At 48.0% G+C, this 27,549-nt stretch overlaps 1 protein-coding gene across 1 annotated transcript in view; it reads right to left on the bottom strand.

Annotated features, from left to right (window-relative positions):
• Nucleotides 1–5,929: 5,929 nt before the first annotated feature.
• Nucleotides 5,930–27,549, bottom strand: part of TMEM67 (transmembrane protein 67) — a 989,409-nt gene continuing 967,789 nt past the window's right edge. Inside the window, exon 28 of the mRNA XM_078687042.1 lies at nt 5,930–11,138. Within this exon, the coding sequence (XP_078543168.1) occupies nt 11,058–11,138 (81 nt within the window). The 3' untranslated portion in view covers nt 5,930–11,057. The remainder of the gene's footprint in view (nt 11,139–27,549) is intronic.

The raw sequence follows: 27,549 nt of genomic DNA on the forward strand, positions 1-27,549 counted from the left end.
GAAACATTTGTATTCCTTCCAGCCGGAGGTGCGCAGCCACTGGAGCTAAAACCTTTGTAAATACTCTTGGAGCTGACCGCAGCCCAAAGGGAAGGACCTTGAATTGGTAGTCCCTGCCAGCCACCCTGAAGCGAAGGAATTTCCTGTGGCGAGGTAAGATGGGGATGTGGAAATATGCACCCTGGAGATCTAAAGTGACCATGCAATCTCCTGCTGCTAGAAGATGTAATATTTCCTGAAGCGACAACATCCGGAAAGTTAATTTCCTTAGATATTTTTTCAAAGCGCGAAGATCGAGGATCGGGCGCCACTCCCCGTTCTTCTTCCTTATCAGGAAGAACCTGGAGTAAAACCCCATCCCTCTCATCCTCTGAGGAACGCTCTCGATCGCTCCTTTTTTAATCATCATTTTGATTTGGGTAAGCAGCTCCTTCAGGTGAGACGGAGGCGGTTCTTTTGTAGGAACATTTGGAGGGAATTTTTCGAATTCTAGGGCATGGCCCCTGGCCACAATATCCAGGAACCATTTGTCTGTTGTTATAGATTGCCAGTTGGAGTAAAATTTCGATATTCTTCCGCCAAGTTTTTTGTGAGGGTGGAAAAATGGTGGTGGCAGGTGAAAAGTTTTATTGGCGCTTGTCTTTGCAGCGGTAATTTGTCTTACCCCTGTTCTGGGTGTAGTGAGATCTTTTCTGCCCATAAGACTGGAAGCGCTGTGTCTGATAGCGCTGGTTATTTTGTCTGTATGTGGATTGTTGTTGGTATCCACCTCTATTGGAGGACGTCCCTCGTCCTCTCGCTCCTCGAAAGGGCGGCTTGCGGAATTGTAGGGTGCCCAAGGATCTTGCTGTTTCAGTATCCTTTTTAATTGTTTGTAATGCTTCCTCTACTTTGGGACCGAATAAATATTCGCCATCCAATGGCATGTCTAAAACTCTGTTTTGGACTTCTTGCCTGAAAGAAGTTGAATGTAACCACCCCTGTCTGCGCAGGACAGCAGCTCCTGCTAACTGTCGAAATCCTGTAGATGCGACATCTATAGCTGAATCGATAATCTCTTCCGAGATTCTTTGGCCTTCTTGAAGAATTTGAAGTGCTTCAGCTTTGGATTGCTCAGGGAGGAGATCGATAAATGGTGCGATGTCAGACCACATTTGGCGGTCGTACCGCCCCAAAATGGCCAATGCATTGGCAGCACGAACAGTTGTTGCAGCTATGGTGGAAACACGCTTACCAATTGAGTCTAGGCGTCTGCCATCCCTGTCCGGCGGCGCCGTAACTGCAGAGGATGGATTTCTGGCTCTCTTCTGGGCAGCCTGGACAATGACTGAGTCAAGTTTTGGATGTCCAATCAGACATGCAGGCGATTTTTCGGGGGCTTTATACTTTTTATCTATGCGTGGCAAGACCGGAGGAATGGAGGCCGGCGTTGACATTACCTTAATCCCTTCCTTCCAGATGAAATCAATGATGGGTATTGTTTTTATTTGTCGTCTGGGCTGATCCTTGAAATCGTATAAGAAACATTCTTGTTGCATCTGTTCCATCTGTATATGAAAACGTTTGGTTGCACGCTCCATTAGTAAGTGAAAACTCGCTACATCCACCGGAGGGGAGGCCGACGTAGTCTGAGGAGATGTTGAAGGAGATTGTACTTGATAGTCATCCCACTCCGACAAATCATCCACTTCTCCTTCTTCCCTTTGGTCTTCATCCTCCGAAGACTGGGGAGCTCTCTCTTGAGTAGGTTGTGAGTGTGAAGACAGACACACCGGTGGAAGCACGGTTGGAGGTGCTTCAGAAGTTGGAGTTGTCGGTCCAGAACCTGCCGATTCTGATGGTGGGAACCTCCTATAATAATCGTCCAGCATATATTGTAAGTTGGATAGCAAAGCCATAGGCACTTGAGCAACTGGGTTACTCACTGGTGTCGATATATGAACAGGAGATTAAGAAGCATCCTCTTCCTCTTCTTGAAGTTTGATATGCAACTCCGATGGGCTAGTTGCTTGTCCAAATGTGTTCTGGACCATTTCATCCTCACTTTCAGTGTCCAAAAGTTGGTCTGGCACTTCAGAAGACACCTTTTGAGGTAAAATACGAAGGGGTGAAAGCTGCATTTCACGTATTTGCCCCGATGCTTGTTGTGGTGTTAGAAACACCGTCGACGGAGACCAAACCTGCAGTGCCGTGCATGATGACATTTGCGGCGGCGTCGGAGGATTCCCTTCCGATGGTTTTGTCGTCGACGGGACACTTTTCGTCGATGGGACACTCTTCGTCGACGGGACACTCTTCGTCGACCGGACACTCTTCGTCGACCGGACACTCTTCGTCGACGGAACACTCTTCGTCGACGGAACACTCTTCGTCGACGGAACACTCTTCGTCGACGGAACACTCTTCGTCGACGGAACACTCTTCGTCGACGGGTCACTCTTCGTCGACGGTGCTATCTTCGTCGACGGCGTGGAGCCCGTCAACGAGCTCGTCGGCGGTAGAGCCTTCAGAGGAGTCGACGACGAGGCGTTGACGACGGACGTTGACGATACAGGTCTCACAGAGACAAATACCATAGTTGGAGACGACGTCGACGATGACATAACCATACAAGGTTTAGGAGAGGAAAAAGTCACCGTCGATGTCACTGTAGTCGTCGTTCTCGTCGACGAGGAGGCTGAAGTGGACATCGCCGTTGAAGGAGATGAGGTCTGTGGTAAATTCCTCTCAGATGATTGGGGAAACTTGATGATTGTTCCCTTTTTAGAGCCAGAAGCGCTTTCCATGCCCTTGCTTGTGGGGACAGCCTTGGACATTGAAGGCTTATCCAGTCCCTTAGTAGGTGGTTGTTTTTTAGTCACCTTAGTCTTAGGCGATGACTTCAGGCGCAGGCCTCTTCCTAGAGGCTGCAGTAGAACCAGAGGCAATGCTGCCTACCTCAGAAGCAGGATTAGAAGAATCCTTTAGCCTTTTCAACCACAGAAGTAAACGACCCTCTCTATCCCTGAGAGTCTTTTGAGGCATGGTTCTGCAGATCTTACAGTCAGAGGCCTGATGATCTGGGTACAGGTAATAGATACACTTTTTATGTGGATCTTTCTCAAAAAGCCGAAGCTTACCACAGCAATCACAGGCGCTAAAGAGAGATTTCTTAGAAGACATCCTTGAAAGTAGAAAAATTGAAGTTAGAGTAAGAAAACTGAGCAGAGCTCAGGGAGACTCCCTTTCACACGACGTGCGGTAGAAAATCTGAGAGCCTGAGCCTCTGGGGAGAACATTCTGGTGGGCGCTGGCGCCTGATTGGCTGTAGTTTGGACTATACAAAATGACTATGAGAGTCATAGATGTGGAAGTTTTTCCTACTGTAGCATTGGCTACTTTACTTCCTGGTTCTTTTTCTATTACTATTACTACATATTTATGGCATATTATTGCTTTTTTATGTACCGTGGGACTCCCACTCCGACGACGGGGAATGATTCAGGCATGTGAATCTATGAAAGACACCCCTAATACTGGAGAATCCGAGAGACCACCATCTTCAGGACATAATCCATATGAACTCCATCAACATAATACATAAAGGAATGCAGATCTACAACCAAGGTGTACAGGAGTACACCTGTAGTGTGTGTAAAGCACTTACAGGTTAAAAGAACACCCCAAATACAGGTGGAACCGTCAATACAGCGAAAGCATTTATGTGTACCAATTAAGCATTTATGTGTACCAATTATGCTTCTAAGACAAAGAGGGCTATCACTACCAGAGTGGGAGGACCTGTGGTCAAAAATCCAGAAACGTATACGAAGAGAGTTACAGTTTAAATTAATATACCAGAGATACCTGATCCATCTGTAACTGTACAAGATCGACTACATCCAATCAGTTTTGGTGTTGTGGCTCGGAGTGGCTGAATGCTCTGTTTCTATCTGTTGAAAATGTAGGAGTTTTGGACAGAAGACCAGGGTCACATACATAGTTCGCGGGAGCGGTCAAGAAACTGATAGCTGTTCACTGTAAAAAAAGAACTATCAAACGGCTGAACATTGCAAATAGAACAGAGAGCAAATACAAGCTATGGTGAAGAATATTCACGATCTTAGTGACACGTGCAAGTAATTTAGTAAATTCTGAAGTAAGCTGGTCCAGTACCTGTCGCAAATGTAGCTTTTAACATACTAGCCACAACTGTTTGAATAATTATAAAGGCATGGAGAGCTTTGGGGCTATGCCCCTGCACTAAAGGGGAACACAGGTCCTATTCTTGATGGAATGTGTATCTTGGAGGGGATGGGAGTGGATTAGGAAGAAAAACAAGGGCAACAATCTGCTTATAGGGGTGATTTTGCATCATACTTAAGCATTAGGATCAAAGCGATACAAAAGGGGATGATGGACGGAGCGTTTGAACAAATCAAACACTCACCCCCAGTCAACTGATCTGGGTTTAATCCATCACCATTCTTTAGTTCACTCAGCCACCCCAGTTCAGACATGGCTATATGCAAATCAGTCTGACCCTGTGCCTTATGGGAACAGTCCAGCCCGAACTGCCAAGCCATGTCTTCCCTGGACCGGAAACAAGCATCCTGGGACCGGTTTCGGATTCATAATCCTCATCAGCCAGGCTATCTTGAATCCAGTGGCCAAGTGAACAAGGGACTCACGTCTGAGTATACCCTGCCACACTTAGGGCGAACAAAGCGATACAAAAGGGGATGATGGACGGAGCGTTTGAACAAATCAAACACTCACCCCCAGTCAACTGATCTGGGTTTAATCCATCACCATTCTTTAGTTCACTCAGCCACCCCAGTTCAGACATGGCTATATGCAAATCAGTCTGACCCTGTGCCTTATGGGAACAGTCCAGCCCGAACTGCCAAGCCATGTCTTCCCTGGACCGGAAACAAGCATCCTGGGACCGGTTTCGGATTCATAATCCTCATCAGCCAGGCTATCTTGAATCCAGTGGCCAAGTGAACAAGGGACTCACGTCTGAGTATACCCTGCCACACTTAGGGCGAACAAAGCGATACAAAAGGGGATGATGGACGGAGCGTTTGAACAAATCAAACACTCACCCCCAGTCAACTGATCTGGGTTTAATCCATCACTATTCTTTAGTTCACTCAGCCACCCCAGTTCAGACATGGCTATATGCAAATCAGTCTGACCCTGTGCCTTATGGGAACAGTCCAGCCCGAACTGCCAAGCCATGTCTTCCCTGGACCAGAAACAAGCATCCTGGGACCGGTTTCGGATTCATGATCCTCATCAGCCAGGCTATCTTGAATCCAGTGGCCAAGTGAACAAGGGACTCACGTCTGAGTATACCCTGCCACGCTTAGGGCGAACAAAGTGATACAAAAGGGGAAGATGGACGGAGCGTTTGAACAAATCAAACACTCACCCCCAGTCAACTGATCTGGGTTTAATCCATCACCATTCTTTAGTTCACTCAGCCACCGCCGGGTCAGACATGGCTATATGCAAATCAGTCTGACCCTGTGCCTTAGGATCAGTCATTTTAGTTCAAGTACAGGAGTACTGTTTTGCTGTACTGGATTTGTATTGATGTTTTTCTTTCCATAAATCGATAAAACACGATTTGGAAAAAAAGCTCTACAATTCCAGCCTATACATGAGATATTTCAAGGGAAAAGAATCTGCAGAACGAATAGTATCCATTTTTACCACGTTTGTTAATGAGGTAGCTGTGCAACCAGCAATACTCAATTTCATTCACTCAAACGGAAATGTGCATTTTCAGAAATCATTCTTCAAAATGTGCGAAACATCCACAAGGATGTAGTGCTCTATAGAAAAAATGAGTTTAATTAAACATTAAATATATTCATATTTACTCAATGTATTTTATTGCCACGTCCATTGATTGATTAAAAAACACACATTAGCCTATTAATTTGTTTAAAGAAACTTTTTTAAAAAGAGGTAATTTCAAATGTATCAAATGTTGCATGTCACGGATAAAACTAACACAATTGGTATTTGTTACATGTATAAATCTGACGCAGTTTTTGGCATTCTGGCCAACTATTTCACATTTCTGAAGAGTTTGCATCTATATGTACACAATATAAAGTTGCAGTATTTTAATCTGCAATTATTTAATACAGTTAATTATTTTTTGGCAATAATTAAGCAGACAGATTCTGAGAAGTACAAATATATCTTGCTAAAATGTTAGTTTGGATAGGTTTCTTTAAATTTTATGTGCATATGGAAAGAAGACCGTACAATATTTCAACCTAATATAATAAAAACAGAAGATGATGACTAAGCAAACACAGTGGACATTTTGTATCCGGTAAACATTACAAATTTAATTGGGGATTTCAAATGCGTTCAAAACTTTCTTAGCGTCAGCCTTTAACATTTTCCATATCTTAGGCACCAGGTAGCCAGCACTGGCTGGTGCCGTTCAGATACTATGAACTCTGTTGTGGACAGTCCCACCCAGGTCAAAGAGATGGCAACATTAAGAGCAAAAATAATGTAAAGGTAGGAGGAGTGGGAATTGTGAACCTGGAAATGCATTAGACCATCCACATGAAATAATATTACTCTCCATATGTAATAATGGCCCGTGGAAACTATGAGCCCCAGCATGTACGTTCGTTGGCAGAAGCCACATAATGCAAAATGGAAAGAGTCACGTCAACTGATTGTACATTTACAGAGGCATAAAACCTTTTTGTATTTTATCGCCAAAAAAGACTCACTTTTTTATATCTACTGAGATATTCCCCTTATGTCATGCTAGCAAAATCCAAAATGTTTGCAACAGAAACACGGTCAACTACCATCCACTATGACAAGGTGTTATTAAAGAGCTAATATTTTAAACCTGTCCGGTTCACTGTCAATGGCATAGGCAACACATAGTCCCTCTTGATATAGGCAGCATAGTGGGTCCTTCTGGATAACTAGCACCACAAACAGCATCCACATCTGGTTCCATATCTTTATTGCTAATGTACCGATACTGCAGCGAGCTTCCACAAGAATAACTACATCCAGGAATGTAGCGTCTCCTGGAATGAATCCCTTTTTAAAAGCTTCAATGTTGGGTATTCTCATCCTTGCAGATCAACATTTTCAAGAATACTAGAGCATCCCTCCTATCAGTTTGTGAAGTGGAAGTAGTATGACTTGAGATCAGCCCATTTTGCCCCGCTACCACATGATTTCAGAACTTTTAATTTGGCACCACATTATTCTGTGCATTTTCTTTATTGAACTATTAACAAAAATAGTTTGAGCATGTGTAGCTTTTTAATCTGTGTTTTGGATAAATTCATTTAGATTTTTTATAACCCTAAATTTCTACTGAATGCACATAGGTTGTGCACTGGGAAGTAAGTAGTGATAGGGACCAATTAGTAATAATATTGGTCCTTTATAACAGTTCAGTTTCTCTCGGGACTTTGTCAGGGGCAAGTCCCGCTTGGCCTTCTTGCGCTTACAACATGACTTGAACTATTACTTACTTACTTAGGACTTGGTGCAGGTCTGGCATTTGGTGCGGGAGAAGCCCCGAAACTTGGAGCAGGAGCAGCTCCATGACCGCAGAACTATTACTTTCAATATGATCTGCCCTGCTTTTTATGTTCTGTGATTGAGTTTAGTTTCCTGGTAGCAGGCTGCATGAGAGAACATTTATCGCACAACCTCCAGTGATGACCTGAACCTAAAAACCACAAGCAAATGTTAAGCAGATAGATGTTCAATATCTGCTTCCTGAAGTCGTCGCACATCTATCTTAATGGCTGTGGTCTTGAGGGGAGACATTTCCCTGGCGCAATGTTGAATTCTGCTGAATTGTTTGGGCAGGGTAAAACCGATGAAGTTGGGAACAAGCTCCGGAACTACGCTTGAAGCGTGTGGAAAGAAAGGAACTGGCATCATCACTAAGAGGTAGTTCCTATATGCTGCTCTGTGCCATCACTTCTGGAGGCTAAACAAGGAGTTCGATGGAGGCATGCACAGGTGTGCAGGAGCAAGTCAAAAATCTGGATCCAGCCTTGCACATTGGGATATTCGGTGGGTGAGGAACCCTTCAGAAATATCAAACTTGCAATGCTGACCTGATCCCTGGGAGAGGTGGAGGAAACAAAGTAGGAACAGGAAAAGTCTTGGACATAAGAAATTCAGAAAAGCCTTTGGGTAAGAAATGTAGCTTAGCCTGAAGAACTACCTTATCATTCTAAAAAGCAACAAAAGAAAACAAAGCAAACAACCCTTGCAGCTCAGTGACTTGCATCCTGGTGAACCGTGAGTCTCTATTGATGCATAGCTACTGGCTCCAGTCTGGCTCCTGGGAAAGGGCTCGGATAAGTCATTTCGGGGTGTTAATATATATTAGAAACAGCCAATAAGCCAAGGAGAAGGTCACAAAAGAACTTGAAGAAACAGCTTCCTAGAAACATGGCAAATTAACCAAAATGGCAAACTCTAAACTAATTGCTGTATCATATACCATCACTGGGGCGTTTCCAACCTATAGCACTCCATCAACCTCCCCCTTTCTTTACAGTATAAATGATTAAAATAGGAGCCATTGAAAAACCCTGAAACTTCAAGGGTTGGAGAGCAACACCCTGATGCTGAGGTCCCTGTTGGCTATACTCTTGCTGCTGGGGATGCTTTAAGGGAAATACCTTAGTACAGGTGACATCATCCTATTCCCTAATATTGCCAACTAACCAATGTAGACTACTATCGTCACAGAAACATGAGGTAGTCAACTATGTCTTTCTTGGCCTACACTGCATTGAGGAGCTATCCTCAGGTCAGCCTTACTGCCTTCTTCTGCAAGACTGCAATATTGTGTACACCAACAGGTTTCCCCAGCTCTTGCCCGACTCAAACACGTTGCTTCACCTTCTTACAAAGATCAGATGACATCCTCACTTTGCTGGGTGCTTCATTTCTATCATGTTCTCAATAGCTCAAAGAGGACAAGGTCTTTGCAAGCCTTAGACATTGAAAGCGTTCAAATATCTACCTATAATTGACCACAGGTTACCAGACCATCAGAAGCCTCCGTGACAGGCAGACTCTAGTGTTAATCATCAATACAGCTAAAGAATACAATTGAAGATACACTTCTAGGAGTCCAACAGAGAATCAATCCTATTTTGGAATTACTGGGTCAATAGAATCCGGTCAAAATATAGAAAATGTATTTTGGAGCCATGATTTTCCAACTTATTTGTCGAAAAAACACAGAGTAACAGCTTATGCGGCAGCCGTAAACCCAAAATACTGAATGTTTAGAAAATCACTTCCAGGTGTGAAAAGGGAGTATTTACAAGCTTTCACCTCCTTGGTGTATGACGAGGGGCATTGTCGGGTCAGTGGGGAAACATTTCCAGGGCTTATTCATCTTCTGCACCCTAGCAGGTAGGCACTGAGCTAGAGTTGGTAGAAAGGTGCTTTTATGCTTTCAGACTCCACCCCACCAATGGGATGATAAAAGAAGAGCTAAGGCAGGGAAGAACAGTGAAGAACGGTGTTGATGTGTTGATGTGAAAGCATTGTGAATGGACACAAACTGCACGCGCAATGAAATATTAGGTGCACACGGAAGTCTATAGGAATCTGTTACTTTCATGCTCTTTTTAAAGTATTTCCTGTTCACCTCCTGAATGACAGATCTAGCACTTTTGCGCATAACACAAAGGAACAAATCTAGTCATGAATAGTTGTCATGAACCACCATGTACCTTGCAACCAAGTGTGGGCCATATACTTGCGCTTCTCCTTCATAAGCACAACTTGGCAAATATTCTGCTTTTTAAAAGGAATCTTGCTGACAGCATTCTGCGCAGTACTTCAACATAGGAGAGTCTTGCAGGCCATGATTCTGGCATGGAAAGGGCGGGTAAAGTGAGGAATGGGTATGTCAGGAGCATGCTGGGGCTATTTGACTCACTTGTCTTGGCAGGCTTTTTCAAAATTCAGTAGATAATCTCTTTCAGGGCAAGAATCTTTATTTTCCAGATGTTAATATAACATTAATTGTGTTTTAAGGAGTAGAGCATTGACATGCATTGAGATTACATACAGCATTAAATTCTGAAGGAGGTGTTATTCTGCAAGAGAATGGGGACTCTTATTTCTCAATGGGTTCTCTTCATCCCTCGTAGGATTGAATGAATATTTGCAGAGCAACGAAAACAGATAACAGAAATAAGTACAAGTGGGGTACAGAAATGCGCATGCCTGGCGTTCCTTAACCTGTCAAACGCTCATAACGTAAAAGCAAAGGCAGAGGAAAATTAAATCCAAGTGTCTAAGTCTAAGTAGTGGTAAAACAATAACTGAAGAGCTCGACACTTGGTGCTGAATATATCCGGATCATTTCCAGTCTCCAAAGAGCAGGGTATGCTTCCTTTGTACATCACTTTGCCTTACCATCTCTAGAATACTAGACCGCAATGAAGGGATAATTAGAGATACTGAAGCCTGCAAATGACACACTACCTATGTAAATGTTGTGCTTTAGATTTTTCTTGTGCAGATAGAATGTGTGACGTAGTTATTTCCAGCCCTGTAATACCTGGGGAGGACAGTGAGGAACTGAGCATAATTCTCTTTTCAGAAATGACCTTGGAAACTACACAGGCTTTGTCTCATAGCAGCACATGTGTAAATAAACCATCCCTCTAGTCTTTATCCAGGTGCTACATTGGGCGATGACGTGTATCGACTGGCAGACCCCTGAACTACGACAGTTGAAAGGCATCACCCTTATTTCCTAGGTGGGCTTGCACAGCAATACTCTTGGAATGCAGTTTTAAACCTACCCCAAATATTTCCCTAATATGATACGAAAAACAAGATGACAGAATGAGTTTTCAAGTGTATTCTGTTTACCACCTGACTGAAAATATTAGCAAAATATACAAAAAAACTTTCGTCTAATTTACAGTATAAAAGATTACATATAGACCTGAAACAATATGTACAAAACATTCTAATTGTTTTCACAGAGATATTTCCTTTCATTTCATGTATGCAGTGCATTAAATTAGAAATCTTTCATCCACCAATGTTTTAGCTGCTAGATTCCTCTGCCCCAGTGTATTTCGAATGAAGCGAAACATCTAAAAGGAAAGAATAAAATGAAAGGTTGTTACTGGTGCCATATGATATTAATATAAAACACAAGGATCAACCTGTAGATGGGTTTCTTTCAGTGGAAGTTTTGTCACTGGTTAGAGTGTGTCTCCTACATTGGTTGGAAGCACACAGTGTTTGCTTAAATACCCCTCACACACCAAAAGGGCCCTTGGTGTCATGCTTCAAAATGGGGGTCTTCCCGTCCTGCTGCGGGACGGGGCATGCTACGACTACGCGGGAGCACTGATCCTCAGTACAATGTGTGGTGTAGGAGTTTGTGAGAAGAAGGGTCAAGGGTGAGTGAAAAAGTGAGATTAAAAAGGACCTGGCCCCTGTGGACTAAAAACTTAAATATTCCCTGCAGCTCTCCTATTAAAAGCAGTGGGTCGGAGATGTCCTGCGTTAATGTGCGGATACTCCTAATCAAGTCAACATGTTTCGAAGCTCTGGGTTTTCTTCATCAGGACTATAACTGATCTCTTCTATTCTCACTATGTTAACGACATTGATACAGATAAAGTGAAACTAGAGATATGTACAAGTAAGTGAGGATGCAAGTAATCATGCACTGTATACAGTACCCTTTTAGTATTCTACATGTTAATCTGGAAAAAGAAAGCACAATTAATTACAAACAGTAAAAATGTGCTTCCTTCTGGGCAAACACTTGTCACCTGTAAGAAAAGTGTACCACAAGTTGAATGATGTAGAATTAGCCATCATCGTGTATTTAACCTCTAACGCAGTGTCCTGTGGATACAAAATGACAGACAAGACATACACACACTTAACAGAAACCACACTACATTATACTTACCTTGCATACCAGACTAAACTCCTCATTCTCCACCCTGGTTTTTTAACCAGAATATAGAGCGTGTGGTTTCTAACGATCCATCTGGCAATGCCTGATTTAGATACAACCTTCCCTTTATGGGGTTTGGAGAAAGCAACAAAGATTTGTTGTGTTTTACTAAATGGTTTGGTCCTGTCAAAGTAGTACATGAGGGCTTGTATAACATCCAAATTATGGAGAGCCCGTTTCGCAACTATATCAGGTTGCAGGAAAAACACAGGAAGTTCACTGGACTGTTTAAAGTGGAAGTGAGAGACCTCCTTAGGGAGGATTTTGGGGTTGGTGCGAAGGACAACGCTATTCCTTTGAACTTGGAAAAAGGGTTCTTGCAGGGTTAATGCCTGTAGCTCACTGACAAGCCTGAGTGAAGTGATATCAACCAGAATTGCACCTTCCAAGAGTGGAACTGAAGAGGGCAGGAGTGAAAGGACTCAAACTGAGGGTCCATGAGTTATGTTATGTTATGTTAACACTACATTTCTTGAGCGCACGGCTACCCAGTACGGGTGTCCCGGCGCTTTGGCAGAAAGTCCTGAACACAACCAAAAAAGCCCAGAGGCAAAAACACTGTAGACACACTGGTTTAGGCGGAAAAGAGGAGCGTCTTAAGCTCCTTTCTAAAGGCCAGGAGATTGTTAGCCTTGCGGAGTGACAACGGGAGCTCATTCCACCGGCTGGCCGCCATAAACTGGAAAGACCGGCCTCCCATCCGCACGCGTTTGATCACTGGTACCTCCACTTTGGCCAGGTCAGCAGATCTCAAACTCCTCCGGGGAACGTAAAAAGCAATCCGTTTCCTGAGGTAAGCTGGGCCAATGCAGTGGAGGGCTTTAAACGCCAACGTGAGGACCTTGAACCTAATTCTGCAAGGGATAGACAACCAATGCAGCCTGCCGCGCAATAGAGAGGCGCTAGCTCTCCGCGGAAGGCCAAAGATGGCTCTGGCCGCCGAATTCTGGACTATTTGTAGTCTGGATACCAGATATTTTGGCAGACCTGAAAACAGTGCGTTAGCGTAGTCTAAACGCGAGCCCACAAGTGCTTGCACAATATTCTTGCGATATTGAAGCGAAAGCAGTGGGAGAAATTTCCTAACCATTTTCAGGATACCGAAGCATTTCCCCGCCAAGCCCGTGATGTGGGGACGAAAAGAAAGACTGTCGTCAAACACCACACCCAGATTTTTAGCTTGGGCAGCGGGTTTCTCAGGAGGGAACATGTCGGAAGGCCACCACGATTTCCAGTCAGGGTCCTCAACGCAGCCGAAAAAAAGAACCTCGGACTTATCCGAGTTGCATTTCAGGCTCTGGTCCTGAAACCATGCAAATACGGCACTCAGACAGTCTCTGATTCTATCGCCATTAAAAACCTCTCCCTTCCTGCAAGTAAACAGGAGCTGGGTGTCATCAGCGTACGAGATGACCCGGGCTCCAAAAGCCTCCGCGACCTTCGCCAAAGGGGCCATATAAATGTTAAATATGGTGGGGCTCAAGATAGATCCTTGAGGCACCCCCACCTCTAGCGAAGGCATTTCCGCGGAGAACGGTGGAGCCCAGATCACCTGTCGACGGTCGGCTAAGAAGGATTGAAACCAGTCCAACACCGTCCCCCGTAATCCTACCTCCCTGAGTCTTAGGAGGAGGCCGGCATGTGGGACGGTGTCGAAAGCCGCCGACAGGTCCAGTAAGACCAACATAGCCTTTCCCCCGCGGTCAAGCGTTTCCCTGATGGCGTCGGTCACCTCCACAAGAGCTGTCTCCGTACTGTAATTGGCACGGAAACCAGACTGGGAGTCATGCAGCAGTTTGTTATTTTCAATAAAGGTGGTGAGAGTATGCTGGGCATGTTTCTCTGCTACCTTCGCCAGAGCAGGGAGGAGGGAGATTGGTCTATAGTTGGCCCACTGTAAAGGGTCAAGCAGAGGTTTCTTAATGAGCGGGAGAATAAGAGCATGCTTCCATTCTCTAGGGACCACTCCGGAACTCAGAGACATGTTGAGCAGGGGGTTCAGCAAGTTGTTAATAGCTGGCGCCACCACGCTCAGGCATTTAGCCGGACACGCATCCAAGGGGGATCCAGATTTCAACCGGGAAAGCAGCTCCAGAGAGGACTCGCAGGAGAGCGGAGGAAACATCGAAAGAGTGGGCACCAACTCGGCTGCAACAGGTGGAAGGACCTTCAGATCACTTTCCACAGCCGCAGCCACTCCCAGGGACCCCACCCGATCGAACGAGTCCTGAATCCTACGGATCTTATCCACAAAGAAATCAGCAAGCTGCCTGATCCACTCCTCTGTATGGGAGTGTACCCTAGCAGCCGCCGCCGGCTCCACGAATTCCTTCACAATTCGGAATAGTTCCCGGCTAGTGTTATCAGCCTGGTCTATTCTATGCTCGAAGTAGATCTTTTTTGCTTCGGCAATCTGTCTGTGATAGGATTTTATCGCGCCCCTGTACTTCAGTTTCTCCTCAGGCGCATATCTGCGCCGCCAGAGCCTTTCAGACCTTTTGCAGTCCTGGCGCGCTTTCCGTAGAGTAGCGGTGAACCAGGGAGCAGAGTCCTGGAAGGGGGTTGTCCTGACCGGTTTCCGAGGGGCCAGCTCCTCGAATCTTATTCGAAGCCAGTCCTGGACCAGCGGCAGGTCGACTTCTAGATTCCCAGTCATAGTACAAGGATGTGCTTGGAGTGCGTCAGCGAGCATATCAGCTGACACCCGGTGAAAGGCTCTAGCTTGACGGGACCCGTCCTTATAAGTTCTTTGACTAGTCTGATGCTCAGCTAACAGCACAAAGTTAATTAAATAGTGGTCGGACCATAGAACCGGCAAAGGGGGGGACACCTTAATCGGCACAGTGGAGAAAATTAAATCAAGCGTGTGCCCTTTCATGTGCGTTGGACTATCGATGAAAGAGGCCAGCCCGAACATCTCGGTGATATCCCGTAATTTAGACGCATCAGCGTCAGTTGTCGAATCCATGTGCAGATTTAAGTCGCCCAGCAACACACAGTGAGCCGAGCGCATACAGGGTACTGACAACGCCACCTGTAGATCCTCAAAAAACGAGCCTATTGGCCCTGGAGGTCTATAGATCAAAATCCCTGTACAGGTATGTGAGGCTGACAGATGGAGAATAAAGCCCAAAGCTTCACAGCCAGTGATGTTATCTACAGGGTAGGTGGTGCAGACAAGAGACTTGTCTACAACTAGGGCCACCCCTCCTCCTCGACCTCCCATTCTGTCCCTCCTTAAGATGGTAAAATTGGGGGGAAGGGCACTAACGATATCAGGTTCAGAGCCCGCCCCCAGCCAAGTCTCCGTCAAAAAAAGACAGGAGATTTTCGAAAGCGTGAGGAGGTCCCAAATCTCCAAGGAATGACGCGCCAAGGATCTGGTGTTTAACAAGGCACACTCACATTCCAAGGGGGGCGAGGGGAGAATGCGAGGTGGAGAAGATACAGGGCGCCAGGCACATCCAGTGCACCCTTTGCCCAGGTGCCGACCACCAGGAAAAAGACAATCACAGCCACTCCTAGGGGGGCGTAGCGCACTTAACGCGGCCGCACTATACCTAATCATCCTACAAGCCTACCCGAGATGCCAGAGTCCCGCCTCGCCCGCCTCCGAGACGCTGACGAGCGCAGACGGGCAGGACTCTGGCACGACTCAGGCGCAGGGAGGGCGCACCGCTGCGCGTCACCGCTGCGCTGGTCAGGCGAGCTTTAAATAGCGTCGTCTCGGCGTCCCAGGTGACCTGGACGCTCAAAGATGGCGCTCGCACTCCTCCCCTCACAAAGATGGCGCTCAGTCCAAACCCTCCCGGTATCCCGGATCCGCCCAACAGCGGTGGTGTTAACCAGAATTATCGTGCAAGTAAGGGCCAGAAAAAGATTTAGTGACAGGGAGACAGGCTAAAAAATTATTAAACAAAGTCCACAAAAAACGAAGGTATTTTAAAATTGAAGAGCAAACAAGCGCGCGACCAGCGCGGTCAAAAGCGAGGCGCCAAGTGCAATCTTGGCCTCAGGAGCCCTAAGCAGGCTCACCTTGCAGCAGTCTCGCCCTAAATAGCGTCGTCTCGGCGTCCCAGGTGACCTGGACGCTCAAAGATGGCGCTCGCACTCCTCCCCTCACAAAGATGGCGCTCAGTCCAAACCCTCCCGGTATCCCGGATCCGCCCAACAGCGGTGGTGTTAACCAGAATTATCGTGCAAGTAAGGGCCAGAAAAAGATTTAGTGACAGGGAGACAGGCTAAAAAATTATTAAACAAAGTCCACAAAAAACGAAGGTATTTTAAAATTGAAGAGCAAACAAGCGCGCGACCAGCGCGGTCAAAAGCGAGGCGCCAAGTGCAATCTTGGCCTCAGGAGCCCTAAGCAGGCTCACCTTGCAGCAGTCTCGCCCTAAATAGCGTCGTCTCGGCGTCCCAGGTGACCTGGACGCTCAAAGATGGCGCTCGCACTCCTCCCCTCACAAAGATGGCGCTCAGTCCAAACCCTCCCGGTATCCCGGATCCGCCCAACAGCGGTGGTGTTAACCAGAATTATCGTGCAAGTAAGGGCCAGAAAAAGATTTAGTGACAGGGAGACAGGCTAAAAAATTATTAAACAAAGTCCACAAAAAACGAAGGTATTTTAAAATTGAGTCTTGTGAGTACAAGGTAGAGATTCCATGACGGGGCCGGTGGGACCCAAGGAGGAATGACCCTTTTGAGAACCTCCATGAAGGCTTTAATGACCGCAATCCTGTCTATTTTGGAGGTAGACAGCCACTGCGACCAGGTGTAGTTGTATGGAGGTGAAGGATTGGGTCTGGTGGCGCAATGGACAAATGCATCCACTGTAGGGGCCTGTGTTTGACCTCATGGTCACAGGTTCTAATCCCGGCGGGTCCACTCAGCTTTTCAACCATCTGAGGTCAATAAAATGAGTACCATTGAGTTGGGTAACAATATACATCTGTTATTCAGCGCCTTGAGACTTTCGGGTGATATGTGCGCTATACAAATGTACATGTTATGTTATGTTATGTTATGTTAAGGATAGAACAGAAACCTGTAAGTGAAGTAAATAGCAAACAAAGTCCTGCACTGTGTCTTTAAAATGATCAATATCTTTTGAGTGACAGTAGCACACAAATTTCTTCTACTTGGCGTGCTTGGCAGGCCCGGGTGGGAGGTCTGTGCACTTCCTTCTGAATTCTCATGCATTCAGGTGGAATATAAGGTACCAAAATTCTACGACCTAAGGAGCCAGATCGCACGGTTGAAAAACCTGGGATCTGGGTGCCTGTTTACTCCATGGTTCTGGGTGAGACGGTTTGGCCAATTGGGGATCCTCTCGTTCAGAACCAAAAAGAGTTCAAGCAGAGTTGTGAACCAGAGCTGGCGGGCCCATGTGGGAGCCACAAGGAGTAGAGTGAGGGAAGTATGCCAAAGCCTCTGAACCACACACAAAAGAAGAAGAGACAGAAAAGAATAGGTAAATATGCCTAACTAGTTCATCCACAGCGCATTATTGCTGTACTGTGGGTGTGGCACCCTGGAGGCGAAGATTGGGCATTAAGCGTTTTCTGCTGTTCCAAACAGGTCTATTTGTGGAAAGCCCCATTTCTGGAAGTAGCAGAGGAGGACTTGCGGGTGGACTTCCCAATCGTGGACCTCTTGCCGCATCCTGCTGAGGAGGTCAGCAAGTCGTTGCCCATCCCTGGAAGGTAATCCGCTAGTGAATGGATTTTGTGGCAGAGAGGCCACTGACAAATGCTCTGGGATAGCTGTGAGAGTTGTGGGGCTAGTGTACCCCCCTGTCTCTGAAGGTAAAACACACGGCTTTCATATTGTCCGTCCAGACAAGAACAACCTTGCCTATCAGGTGAGGTAGGAAAGCCTTCAACATCAGGTGAATGTCTAGGAGTTCCAAGTAGTTGATGTAGAGGCCCCGTGTGTCAGGGACCCCATTGGTCTTGGACAGTGAGGTCCTATAAATGCGCAACCCATCCCATAAGGCACAGGTACTCATAGTACGGCCCGCAGGCCGCCAGCGGCCCGGCAAGCCTTCCCTGGTGGCCCGCGGACCTTGCAAACATCGTCGCTGTTTTTATATAAAAAAAAAAATGAAAGTGTCAGCAAACACTGCTGGTTGCTGCTCTATGGGGGCCGGGCGAATCCAGCTAGTCAGAGTGGAGCTGCAGGGGCTCTAAGAAGAGGTGAAATACAACAATGCCTCATTACCAAGCAGGTCTTTTAAAGACCTGTGAAGTGCTCGGGTGCTGCTGTGTGTGTGCCCGGGAGGCTGTCTCAGCCCGGGCTGAAACACACGGGGGGACGGGCGTAGCTCTTTGAACTCAATGCGCCTGTTTGTGGCACATATATTTCTTGCAGGTTTCTGGTGGTCACATACATAAGCTTGCTTGCCCCTGGCTGACAGCAGGGCTGTCTTTCACAACCTACTCTTCATAACAGTGTCCAAAGCTTCACTTTACACCCAGCACACGGCTGGAGCCGGGCCTTGGGAAGCATCTGACCAGGAGCCCCTTTCGCTCTGTGACTCAGGGGCCATCCCTGTGGTTGTGGGGAGCAGTCCTCCTACTTCGCTGATTTCTCTGCTCTCTTGTAATCCGGGAATTGTTGCACAATTACAGTAACCAGAACTCAAAGACAAACCTGTGACTGAGAGATCACTCTGCGCAGATCGTGCTCCCCAGAGTAGCATTTGCTTTATCAACACTGAAGGGATGAAAGTCTGAGTCGACCCAGCCTTACTTGGAATCTCTGCCCTCCGGATTACACCTGATCTCTGCCGCGGCGGTCCAGCCAGCACACGTGCACTCACTACATTAGGGTGTCATTAATAACGTGCTGCAGATTTGGGGAAGGTAGTTTGATGTGTGCAGCAAAGAGCTCTTGCTTTTCGAGATATTTCGAATACAATTATCACACCTCGCCTAGACAGAGATAGGGAGATGGAGAGGGAGAGAGAGGGAGAGGGAGAGAGAGGGAGAAGGAGGGAGAGGGAGGGTGTGGGAGGGAGACAGAGGGAGGGAGATAGAGTGTGAGGGAGATAGAGAGTGAGGGAGACAGAGGGGGAGACAGTGGAGGCAGAGGGAGGTAGTCAGGGGAGGCAGAGGGAAGGAGAGGGAGACAGACAGAGTGAGGGAGACAGAGGGAGGGAGACAGACAGAGGGAGGGAGACAGACAGAGGGAGGGAGACAGACAGAGGGAAGGAGACAGGCAGATGGAGATAGAGAGAGGGGGGACAGAGAAGGAGGGGGAGACAGATGGAGGGAGACACAGGGAGGGCAACAGAGAGGGAAACAGAGAGGGAAACAGAGCCAGACAGAGGTAGAGAGAAAGACAGAGGGAGGGAGACAGGCAGAGGAAGATAGAGAGAGAGGGGAAGACAGATGGAGGGAGACACAGTGAGGGAGACACAGTGAGGAAGACAGAGGGAGGGAGACAGAGGGAGGGAGACAGAGGGAGGGAGACAGAGGGAGGGAGACAGACAGAGGGAGGGAGACAGAGTGGGAGGGAGAGGGAGACAGACAGAGGGAGGGAGACAGAGGGAGGGAGACCAGGAGGGAGATTAGGAGGGAGACAAAGAGACAGACAGAGGGAGGCAGACAGAGGGAGAGAGACAGGGAGACAGAGAGAGGGAGACAGAGAGAGGGAGACAGAGAGAGGGAGACATAGGGAGACAGACAGAGGGAGGGAGAGAGAGGGAGGGAGAGAGACAGACAGAGGGCGATGGACATAGGGAGACAAACAGCGGGAGGAGGGCGACAGAGGGAGACAGAGAGAGGGAGGGAGAGAGAGAGTGAGAGAGAAGGAGGGAGACAGAGAGAGAGAGGGAGGGAGACAGAGAGAGGGAGGGAGAGACAGAGAGAGGGAGGGAGAGATAGAGAGAGGGAGGGAGAGAGAGAGGGAGAGAGACAGAGAGAGAGGGAGGTTGACAGAGTGAGTGAGAGAGGAAGACAGAGAGAGAGAGAGAGAGAGAGAGAGAGGGGGAGAGAGAGAAGGAGGGAGACAGAGAGAGAGAGAGACAGAGACAGAGAGAGAGGAAGGGAGGGAGACAGACAGAGGGAGGAGGGCGACAGACAGAGGGAGACAGAGGGAGGGAGACAGAGATAGGGAGACAGAGAGAGGGAGGGAGAGAGAGAGGGAGAGAGAGAGAGAGAGGGAGAGAAAGAGGGAGAGAGACTAAGCGGGAGGGTGACAGAGAGGGAGGGAGAGGGAGGGAGACAGAGGGAGACAGAGAGAGAGGGAGGGAGAGAGAGAGAAGGAGGGAGACAGAGAGAGAGAGAGAGGGAGGAAGGGAGAGATGGGGAGAGGGAGGGAGGGAGAGAGGGAGACAGAGAGAGTGAGAGAGATGTGTGTATGTCGGGTCTGGTGGCTCAGTGGACGAAGGCGTCCGCTGCATTGGCCTGTGTTCAACCTCATGGTCACAGTTTTTTTTTTTCCCTAGCCCTGTCCCCCTCTCTCACTGACCCCGCACCCATTGGTGCGACCCTCAGCCACACACCAAGCTGTAAATTTGGCCCCTGAGAGAAAGTTTGTGAGTACCCATGACATAAGGGAAGCGCCCATAGTAACGGTCCTCTTTGGAAATGGGTGGAGGAAAGGCCACCCCTGCAACAGGTTGTTAGTGTTCCACCACTGCAGAGAGCGACAAGTGTGGTGGCTGATCAACACTAGATCGTCCCAATGACCCTCAACCTGAGACCACTGTTGCACTATGAATTCCTGCAATGGATGCCTGTGTAACCTGGAATGGAGTACTACAGCAATGCAGGAGACCATCATGCCTAGGAGGTACATGGCTGTTCTGACTGTGATCAGTTGATCTGGTTGGAAAAGAGGGAGCAGTGCCTGAAAGAGCTGAATCTTGGCAGGGTTCAGCTAGTCCAAGCCAACCTCAGAGTTTAAAGTAGCCCTCAGGTAGGGTTTGGGCCATGAGGGGTTGAAGGTGGGATTTTATGGCATTGATGGTAAACCATAACTCGTGAAGGTCTATTGTGACCTGAATGTGTTTGTGGCGATGGTGGCGGGTGGCAGTCCGGATAAGGGAAGATGTGGACACCCTGTCTGCACAGGTGTTTGGCCACCACCACAAGCCAATTGGTGAACACACAAGGTGCAGTGTTAACACCGAAGGGAAGCTCTGGGTGTGCTGGAAGGACATGTAGTCTTCGAGCCTCCATAGTAGGGTGAAGGCAGCCCTGGGGAGAAGGCATCTGAAGTGTGCGCATTGTCTCAGCTGTCTCGATCTTTCTTGGTCTTTTCTAACATTTGGTCCACCTGTGGGCCAAAGCAATGCTGACCATTAAAAGGCATGTTCAACCAACCCCGACACCTCCAGGCAGGGCTGTCTGCAGCATCTAGGGCACATCGAATAGTAGTGTTTGATATGTGCTTACCCTCAGAGACTATTTCATATCTGCTCTCCCTGTGCTTCTGTAGGACGAATTGAAAGAGCTCCTCCATCTCGTCCCAGTGGGTTTGATCATATCTTGAAAGAAGGTAGAGTGAACTGGCAATACACCATAGGTTGGCTGATTGAATGGCAACCATTTTTCCCACCACATCTAGGCACCTATTCTCCTTCTCAGCTGGTGAGGCATCCCCGCTGATCTAGGAGTTGGCTCGCTTACGAGGAGTAGTAATCACCAGAGAGTCGGGCAGGACCTAGCCACAAATATAAATGGGGTCAGGAGATGAGGGGGGGCTTTATATCTTGTATTCACCAAAGGTGCTATGCACCTGGCTTGGACGGGGTCCTTGAGGATGTCTGGCGTAGCATGCCCTTAAGCATGGGGAGGTACGGAGTAGAGCGGTGAGTGGAAGAGAGGGTTTAAAAAAAGAAGTACTCTTCTAGGGGCTCTGTATGTGGGTTGCTCTAAGGCAACCCTACCAATGAGTTCCTGATAGGATATGGAATTGCCTGGAGGGGATGGAAGTGCAGGGTACAGGTCAGGGCCTGTGTCCCCCGGAGGGTCTGCATTGTACGAGTCCCAGAGATCAACCTGCTTAGGGGTGTCAAATGCGTCATCCCCTCCCCCATGCCCACCCATGTCATAGTGAGGGGACCCGTGAGGTGTGATGTCAAGGGGGTCCCCTCGAGAAGCAGGTGGGGAAGGTGAAGGCTGAGGAAGAGGGTGAGGGGATGGTTGAGGAAGATGGTGAGGGGATGGTTAAGCGTGGGGTAAGGAGCTGGTAGCCTTATCTGTCTTTTTGGGCTGCTTTGATAAAATCATATTGTCCAAGGCCTCCTTGTAGAACAGCTGCCATTTCAAGGGTGTAACAGCAGCAGACCCTGAAGGGCAGGCAAGGGCCCTCACAATATAGGGGTAGATTACCAGTTGTTTCTGTCTTGCATCGATCTCCTCCTGCAGTCTGAGGAGCATCGCTTTGATTGCGCCAGTGCAGATGTCAAACCTACTGGTGGATGCCAAAGCATTCAGCTCCGATGGTGGTTTCGGCACCAAGGTTGTGGTCGGTACCTAGGCAGAAGAAGGTGGGCACCGAGGGTCAGCTTGGTGACAATGTCAGAGTACCTGGCGGGGTGGTTTCAAAGGTTTCTTTGGCACCGAACCAGAGTTGAGCGGAGTGTCCTAAGTGGTTTGTCAGTGCAGACCATGGCCCGGAGGAAGTGGTGGTCTGAAGGCCTATCTCTTGAACTCCAGAGTGGCTGTGTGCCCTTTGGCAGAGGGCTGCTCGGACTGAGAGCAGTGTCAAAGGGGAAGGGGTGCCAAACTCATGAACTGCTGGGCTGGTGGAAGATCTTTGATCTCCAGATCGAAGCCAGAGCTTTCCTTGGGGAAGAAAGCCTCTTCATTAGCAGCTGACAGCCGTGGATGATGTGCCCCCTCAATGTCCTTAGGACCGAAGAGGTCTGGGGTGTCGTCGTCTCTCCTGTATCATATCTTGAGTCAGCATGCACAATGGTTGCAAAGAGTCTTCTTAGAATGGAACTAGCGGCAGGCAGCTTTTTTATGATCGGGCAACAGGCACAAATTACAGAACTGATGGAGGAAAGTCAGAGGATATTTCACATGGCAGTGAGAACAATATCGGAATGGTGTCCATTTGCTCACCGTCGAGGCATGGTGGAGAACCTGAACAAGAGACCGGAGGAGACCCTGAAGGGTGAATCCCACGAGGGGCTGCGGTTGACCCAGATCCCGCTCAAGGAAGTAATCAAATGTTGACCCAAAACAGAGAGTAAGGGAGATGCAATCAAAATACAATACCGACAAATGTAAACCGTAAAAGAACACTGCGATGGTGTCAAATTGGAGCACGAGAGCACAAGTTCGATGGTTGAAGGAAAACAATCTAACAATGGCTTGGATCCAATCTTGATAAATAGTCCTCAAAAGTCAAAGAATCTAGAGTATTGGTTGGGGAGGGTGGGGAATTGGGGGAACGCCGAGCAAAGTGGAAAGATCCACCTCAACTGAAAAGTGTCACACAAGGCTCTCCTCAATGGATATTGGAGTGCGCAGATCTGCTGGCACTGAGCATTTTTTGAGGAGGCAAACAAATCCAAAGGAGTGCCCTACAGAGCACAGATATCCAGGTCGATCTCTGGTAGAAGACGTCCACTCATAATTGGCAAGATAATGCTAGCTCAGGCTGTCAGGTATGACATTCTCAGATGCCAGCAGGCGATTGGCTGTTTACCATTTCCCTTAATGGTGTACCCAAGAATGGTATTAAAAATACTTCATCCTCTTCCATGCTCCACGATGGTCCCCAAGCATTGAGAGACCTCTCCAGAGAGATTTCTGGGACATCTGCCCTGCTGATTTGCAAGCTGCAGCTTTATCAGCAAAATAATGCCAGTTCAAGCTGTCAGTTATCCCTTGATGGTATGCCCAAGAATGGTATGAAGGGCACTCCATCCTCTTCCATGATCCACAATGGTCCTCCAGCATTGAGAGACTCCTCCAGAGAGATTTCTGGGATATCTACATTGCTGATTTTCAAGCTGCCTGGTATCAACACCTCATGACAAGGGAGTTGAGATAACGGGTACCATTGTATGTCTAAATACGACAACACAGTCGTATTGTCTGTCAAGATCTGACCAACCGTAAATGGAGGGGAGGAAGGCCTTGACTGCCAGCTAATAGCCCAAAGCTCTAGCAGGTTGATATGAAGCACCTGCTCCTCCGGAGACCGGAAGCCTCTGGTCACCAGATGGGCTCCCCACCCCAGAGTGGAGGCATTAGTCACTACTGTGGTCAGGGCTGGAGGGGGACCTAAGGGCCAATGTTGTTCATGGGCCCACTCGAAGTCACCAATGTCACACTCTGAGAGCAGACACAAGAAACATAAAAAGAATAAAAAGCCTTCTTCCAGAGGTAAGTCACGTCAGAGCTAATAAAGTCCCAGCCTGCCGAGTGGTTTATCATCAGGAAAATTCCTTGATGGTTTATGCATTTGCAAAAGCGCAGTGGCCTCCTGTCACAGGGTCCGTGACCCCACACCACCTTGTTTGTTGAAGTACCACATGGCAGTGGGGTTGTTTGTTAGCACCTGTACGAGCCTCCCTTTGATGGAAGAAAGGTTTTCAACCCCAAACGGATAGCCTGTAACTCCAGAGCTGGGACTCCACCTCTCTGTTGTGGCCAAACCAACCCAGGAGTGACGTTATCAGTCATCACTGTCGACTCTGGGTGGAGTAGGGAGAAGGGTCTGCTGCTGACCCAATCAGGCTCCAGTAACCACCTGTACAAGATCTTTCATGATCTGCTCTGAAATCTAGACGTGGTCGGAGAAGTTCTCTGGACATTGGGCCCACTGTGACTTCAGATCCCACTGCAGAGCCAACAGAATCCACCTGGTGTGCTGTACCAGCAGGATGCAGAAGGCCATCAGTCCGAGCAGCCTCGTAGCAGACCTCACTGAAATCCAGGACAGACGCTAACAGATTGGGATCACAGAATGAATGTACTGGACTTTCCTTTCCAGGGGAAAGGCACAAAATAGAACCCTGATCAGAAAAGCTCAGATGAAGGGGAACGTCTGAGAAGAAGTCAGGTGTGACTTTAGCATGTTGACAATGATCACCAAAGATCACAAGAGGTTCGCCATAGTTTGAAGGTGGTTGATGACTGCATGGGGTGAGGCAGCCATCAACAGCCAATTGTCGAGTTAGGGAAAAACTGGGACCCTTTGCCTCCGAAAGTGTGCTGCTAACACCACCCTCACTTTCATGAGCATCTGAGGTGCGCTGGTGAGATAAAAGGGGATCACAGCAGACTGAAAATGCTCCTGTCCCACACCAAACAGCAACAGGCCTACAGGAACCTGTCCAATGTAATATTGACATAGGCATCCAGCATGTCCAGTGCTATTTATTTATAAAGTTTTCTATACTATCCAGTCTTCAGGGTCGAGAGCAGACAAGTACCAGTGAGAGCATCTTGAATTTTACCTTCCGGAGGAAGGCACTGAGAGGGTGCAAGTCTAAAATAGGATGAAGGCCTCTGTCTTTCTGGCACTAGAAAGTAGAGGGACTAACAACCACAACCTGCTTTTGGTGCAGGCGCCCGCTCAAAAGCCCTTTGGCCAACAATGTTTGCACTTCCTGCCATAAGACAGACAGATGGTCCTCCATCAGTTGCTCTCGGGAAGGCAGAAGGTGATGCAGAATCACAATGCAGGGCAAGGTATGTCCCTTCCTGACAGTCTGCAGGACCCATCGGTCCTCAGATTGTTCTAGTCCGCCAACCCGGCAAGAATCGGTGGATCCTGCCTCCAACCGAGTCGATATGCTCCACAAAGTGCCCGCTAAAAGGGTTTGTCAAGTGGAGCTGTGAGGGGGAGAAGGGGGTGTAGGGGTAGGGGAGAAAACCATTGCCAGGGCGATGGGCGCCATGGCCGCGGTCGTAAATCTCCTAGACACCTTGCTGGGGCTGAATTGGCAGACGGTAATGGTGCCTTTGCTGAATCTGTGAAAGGAGCGGTAGAGCTGATGCAGTTGGCAAGGCAAGCGTATAAGCTCATCCACCGTACTGTTGCCCTGCTAGCCTTGAACCACTCTAGAGTGGAATCCACCTTGTCCACAAACAGGTGAGGCCTGTCAAAGGACATGTTCATGAGGGCTGACTGGACATCGTCTGAAAAGCTGCTGACTGAAGCCAAGCATGGAGGTGAATGGCAATACTGATGCCAATGGCTCACCCAATGGAATCAGTGGTGTCCAAGCCACTACGAAGTGTGAACTTGGCTGCATCACGACTATCTTGTATAGCTTGAGTGAGGACAGACTGGAGGTATTCTGGGATACCTGGGAGGACTTGAACCACTGAACCCCAAACAGCGTGGGAGAAGATACCCAGGAGGCAGGCGGCATTCACCGATCTGAGGGCCAACATGGTGGAAGAAAATGCCCTCTTCCTAAAGGTTTTCACATGTTTGGACTTCCTGCCAGGTGGAATAGTCGGAACAGTATTCATGTTCCTCTGACTTGTGGATTTCTCCACCACCAATCTTTCAGGGAAGAAGTGCTGAGATAAAAAAGCAGGATCGCCCAGAGCAGGGCGGTGGCATCTCGCAAACTGGCCATTGATCATGGGGCCAGAGCAAGGTTTGGCCGAGGCTAATTAGAGGGTATCCGTAAGTGCATCACTGAAGGACAAGAGGGGCTCATTAGATGTTTGCCCTAGCTGGAGTTCTTTCCGAATCTGTTCTGATGAAGGAATGCAACACGTGTGACCTTCCTCTTAGAGGTGGCAAGTCAAGTGGGGAAAGTGTTGCTTTGACAACAGTCGAATGCAGCTTAGCTGAGGTCGTAACATCACCGACACAAAGTTGGAGAGCACAATGGGTGCCTCTTCCTCTGGCGCCGAAGGAGTTGGCATCGGTGTTGAGGCTCTAGCACCTGGCATGGAGGATAACTCCGGAGGCGGCACGGGAGCCTGAGGAGGCTTAGTGATGGATTTGGAGGGTCCAACTGTCACTGAGGACAAAACCCACTGGCGGTATTCCAGGTGGGGGACTGTCGACTCCTTGGGGCCCTTTGGCATGCCAGAGAGAGCTGGTAAGGATCCAAAGAGTCTGAGCATGGCCTCGAGGAACTCTTCGATCTGCCTTTGTGTTGTTGATGACCCGGGAACTCTGTTTGTGCCAGGACAGGCTGTGCGAGGGGCTCTGAGGTTGACTGACTTTGGGAGCGAGATTGAGAAGCATGACAATGCCCTCGCTCCTTCTCAGGAGAATATGAGTGGCAGGAAGAAGCAGAGTTCTGCTTGAATGTTTTAATATTTTTATTCCAACTTACCGGAAGACTTGGAGGTGGCAACAACTGTCCCCGGGAACAATTCCTGTGACTTCTGGAGTGGGAATGAGACCAGGACTGACCCTTCAACTTGGACCAGTCTCAACGTGGAGTCTGCAGAAGCTTGGAGACATGGAATTCCGATTTGCCATCTCGGAGCCCTTCTGGTTCATAAATGCGCACTGCAGGGCTTAGAGATGTGACTCAATCCCAGGCAAATCTGTTTGCAACAGTCCTTACAGAGTTTGAACCCTGTCTT

This window comes from Lissotriton helveticus, chromosome 4_1 (genome assembly GCF_964261635.1).
Source record: "Lissotriton helveticus chromosome 4_1, aLisHel1.1, whole genome shotgun sequence".
In the NCBI taxonomy this organism is placed as follows: Eukaryota; Metazoa; Chordata; class Amphibia; order Caudata; family Salamandridae; genus Lissotriton; species Lissotriton helveticus.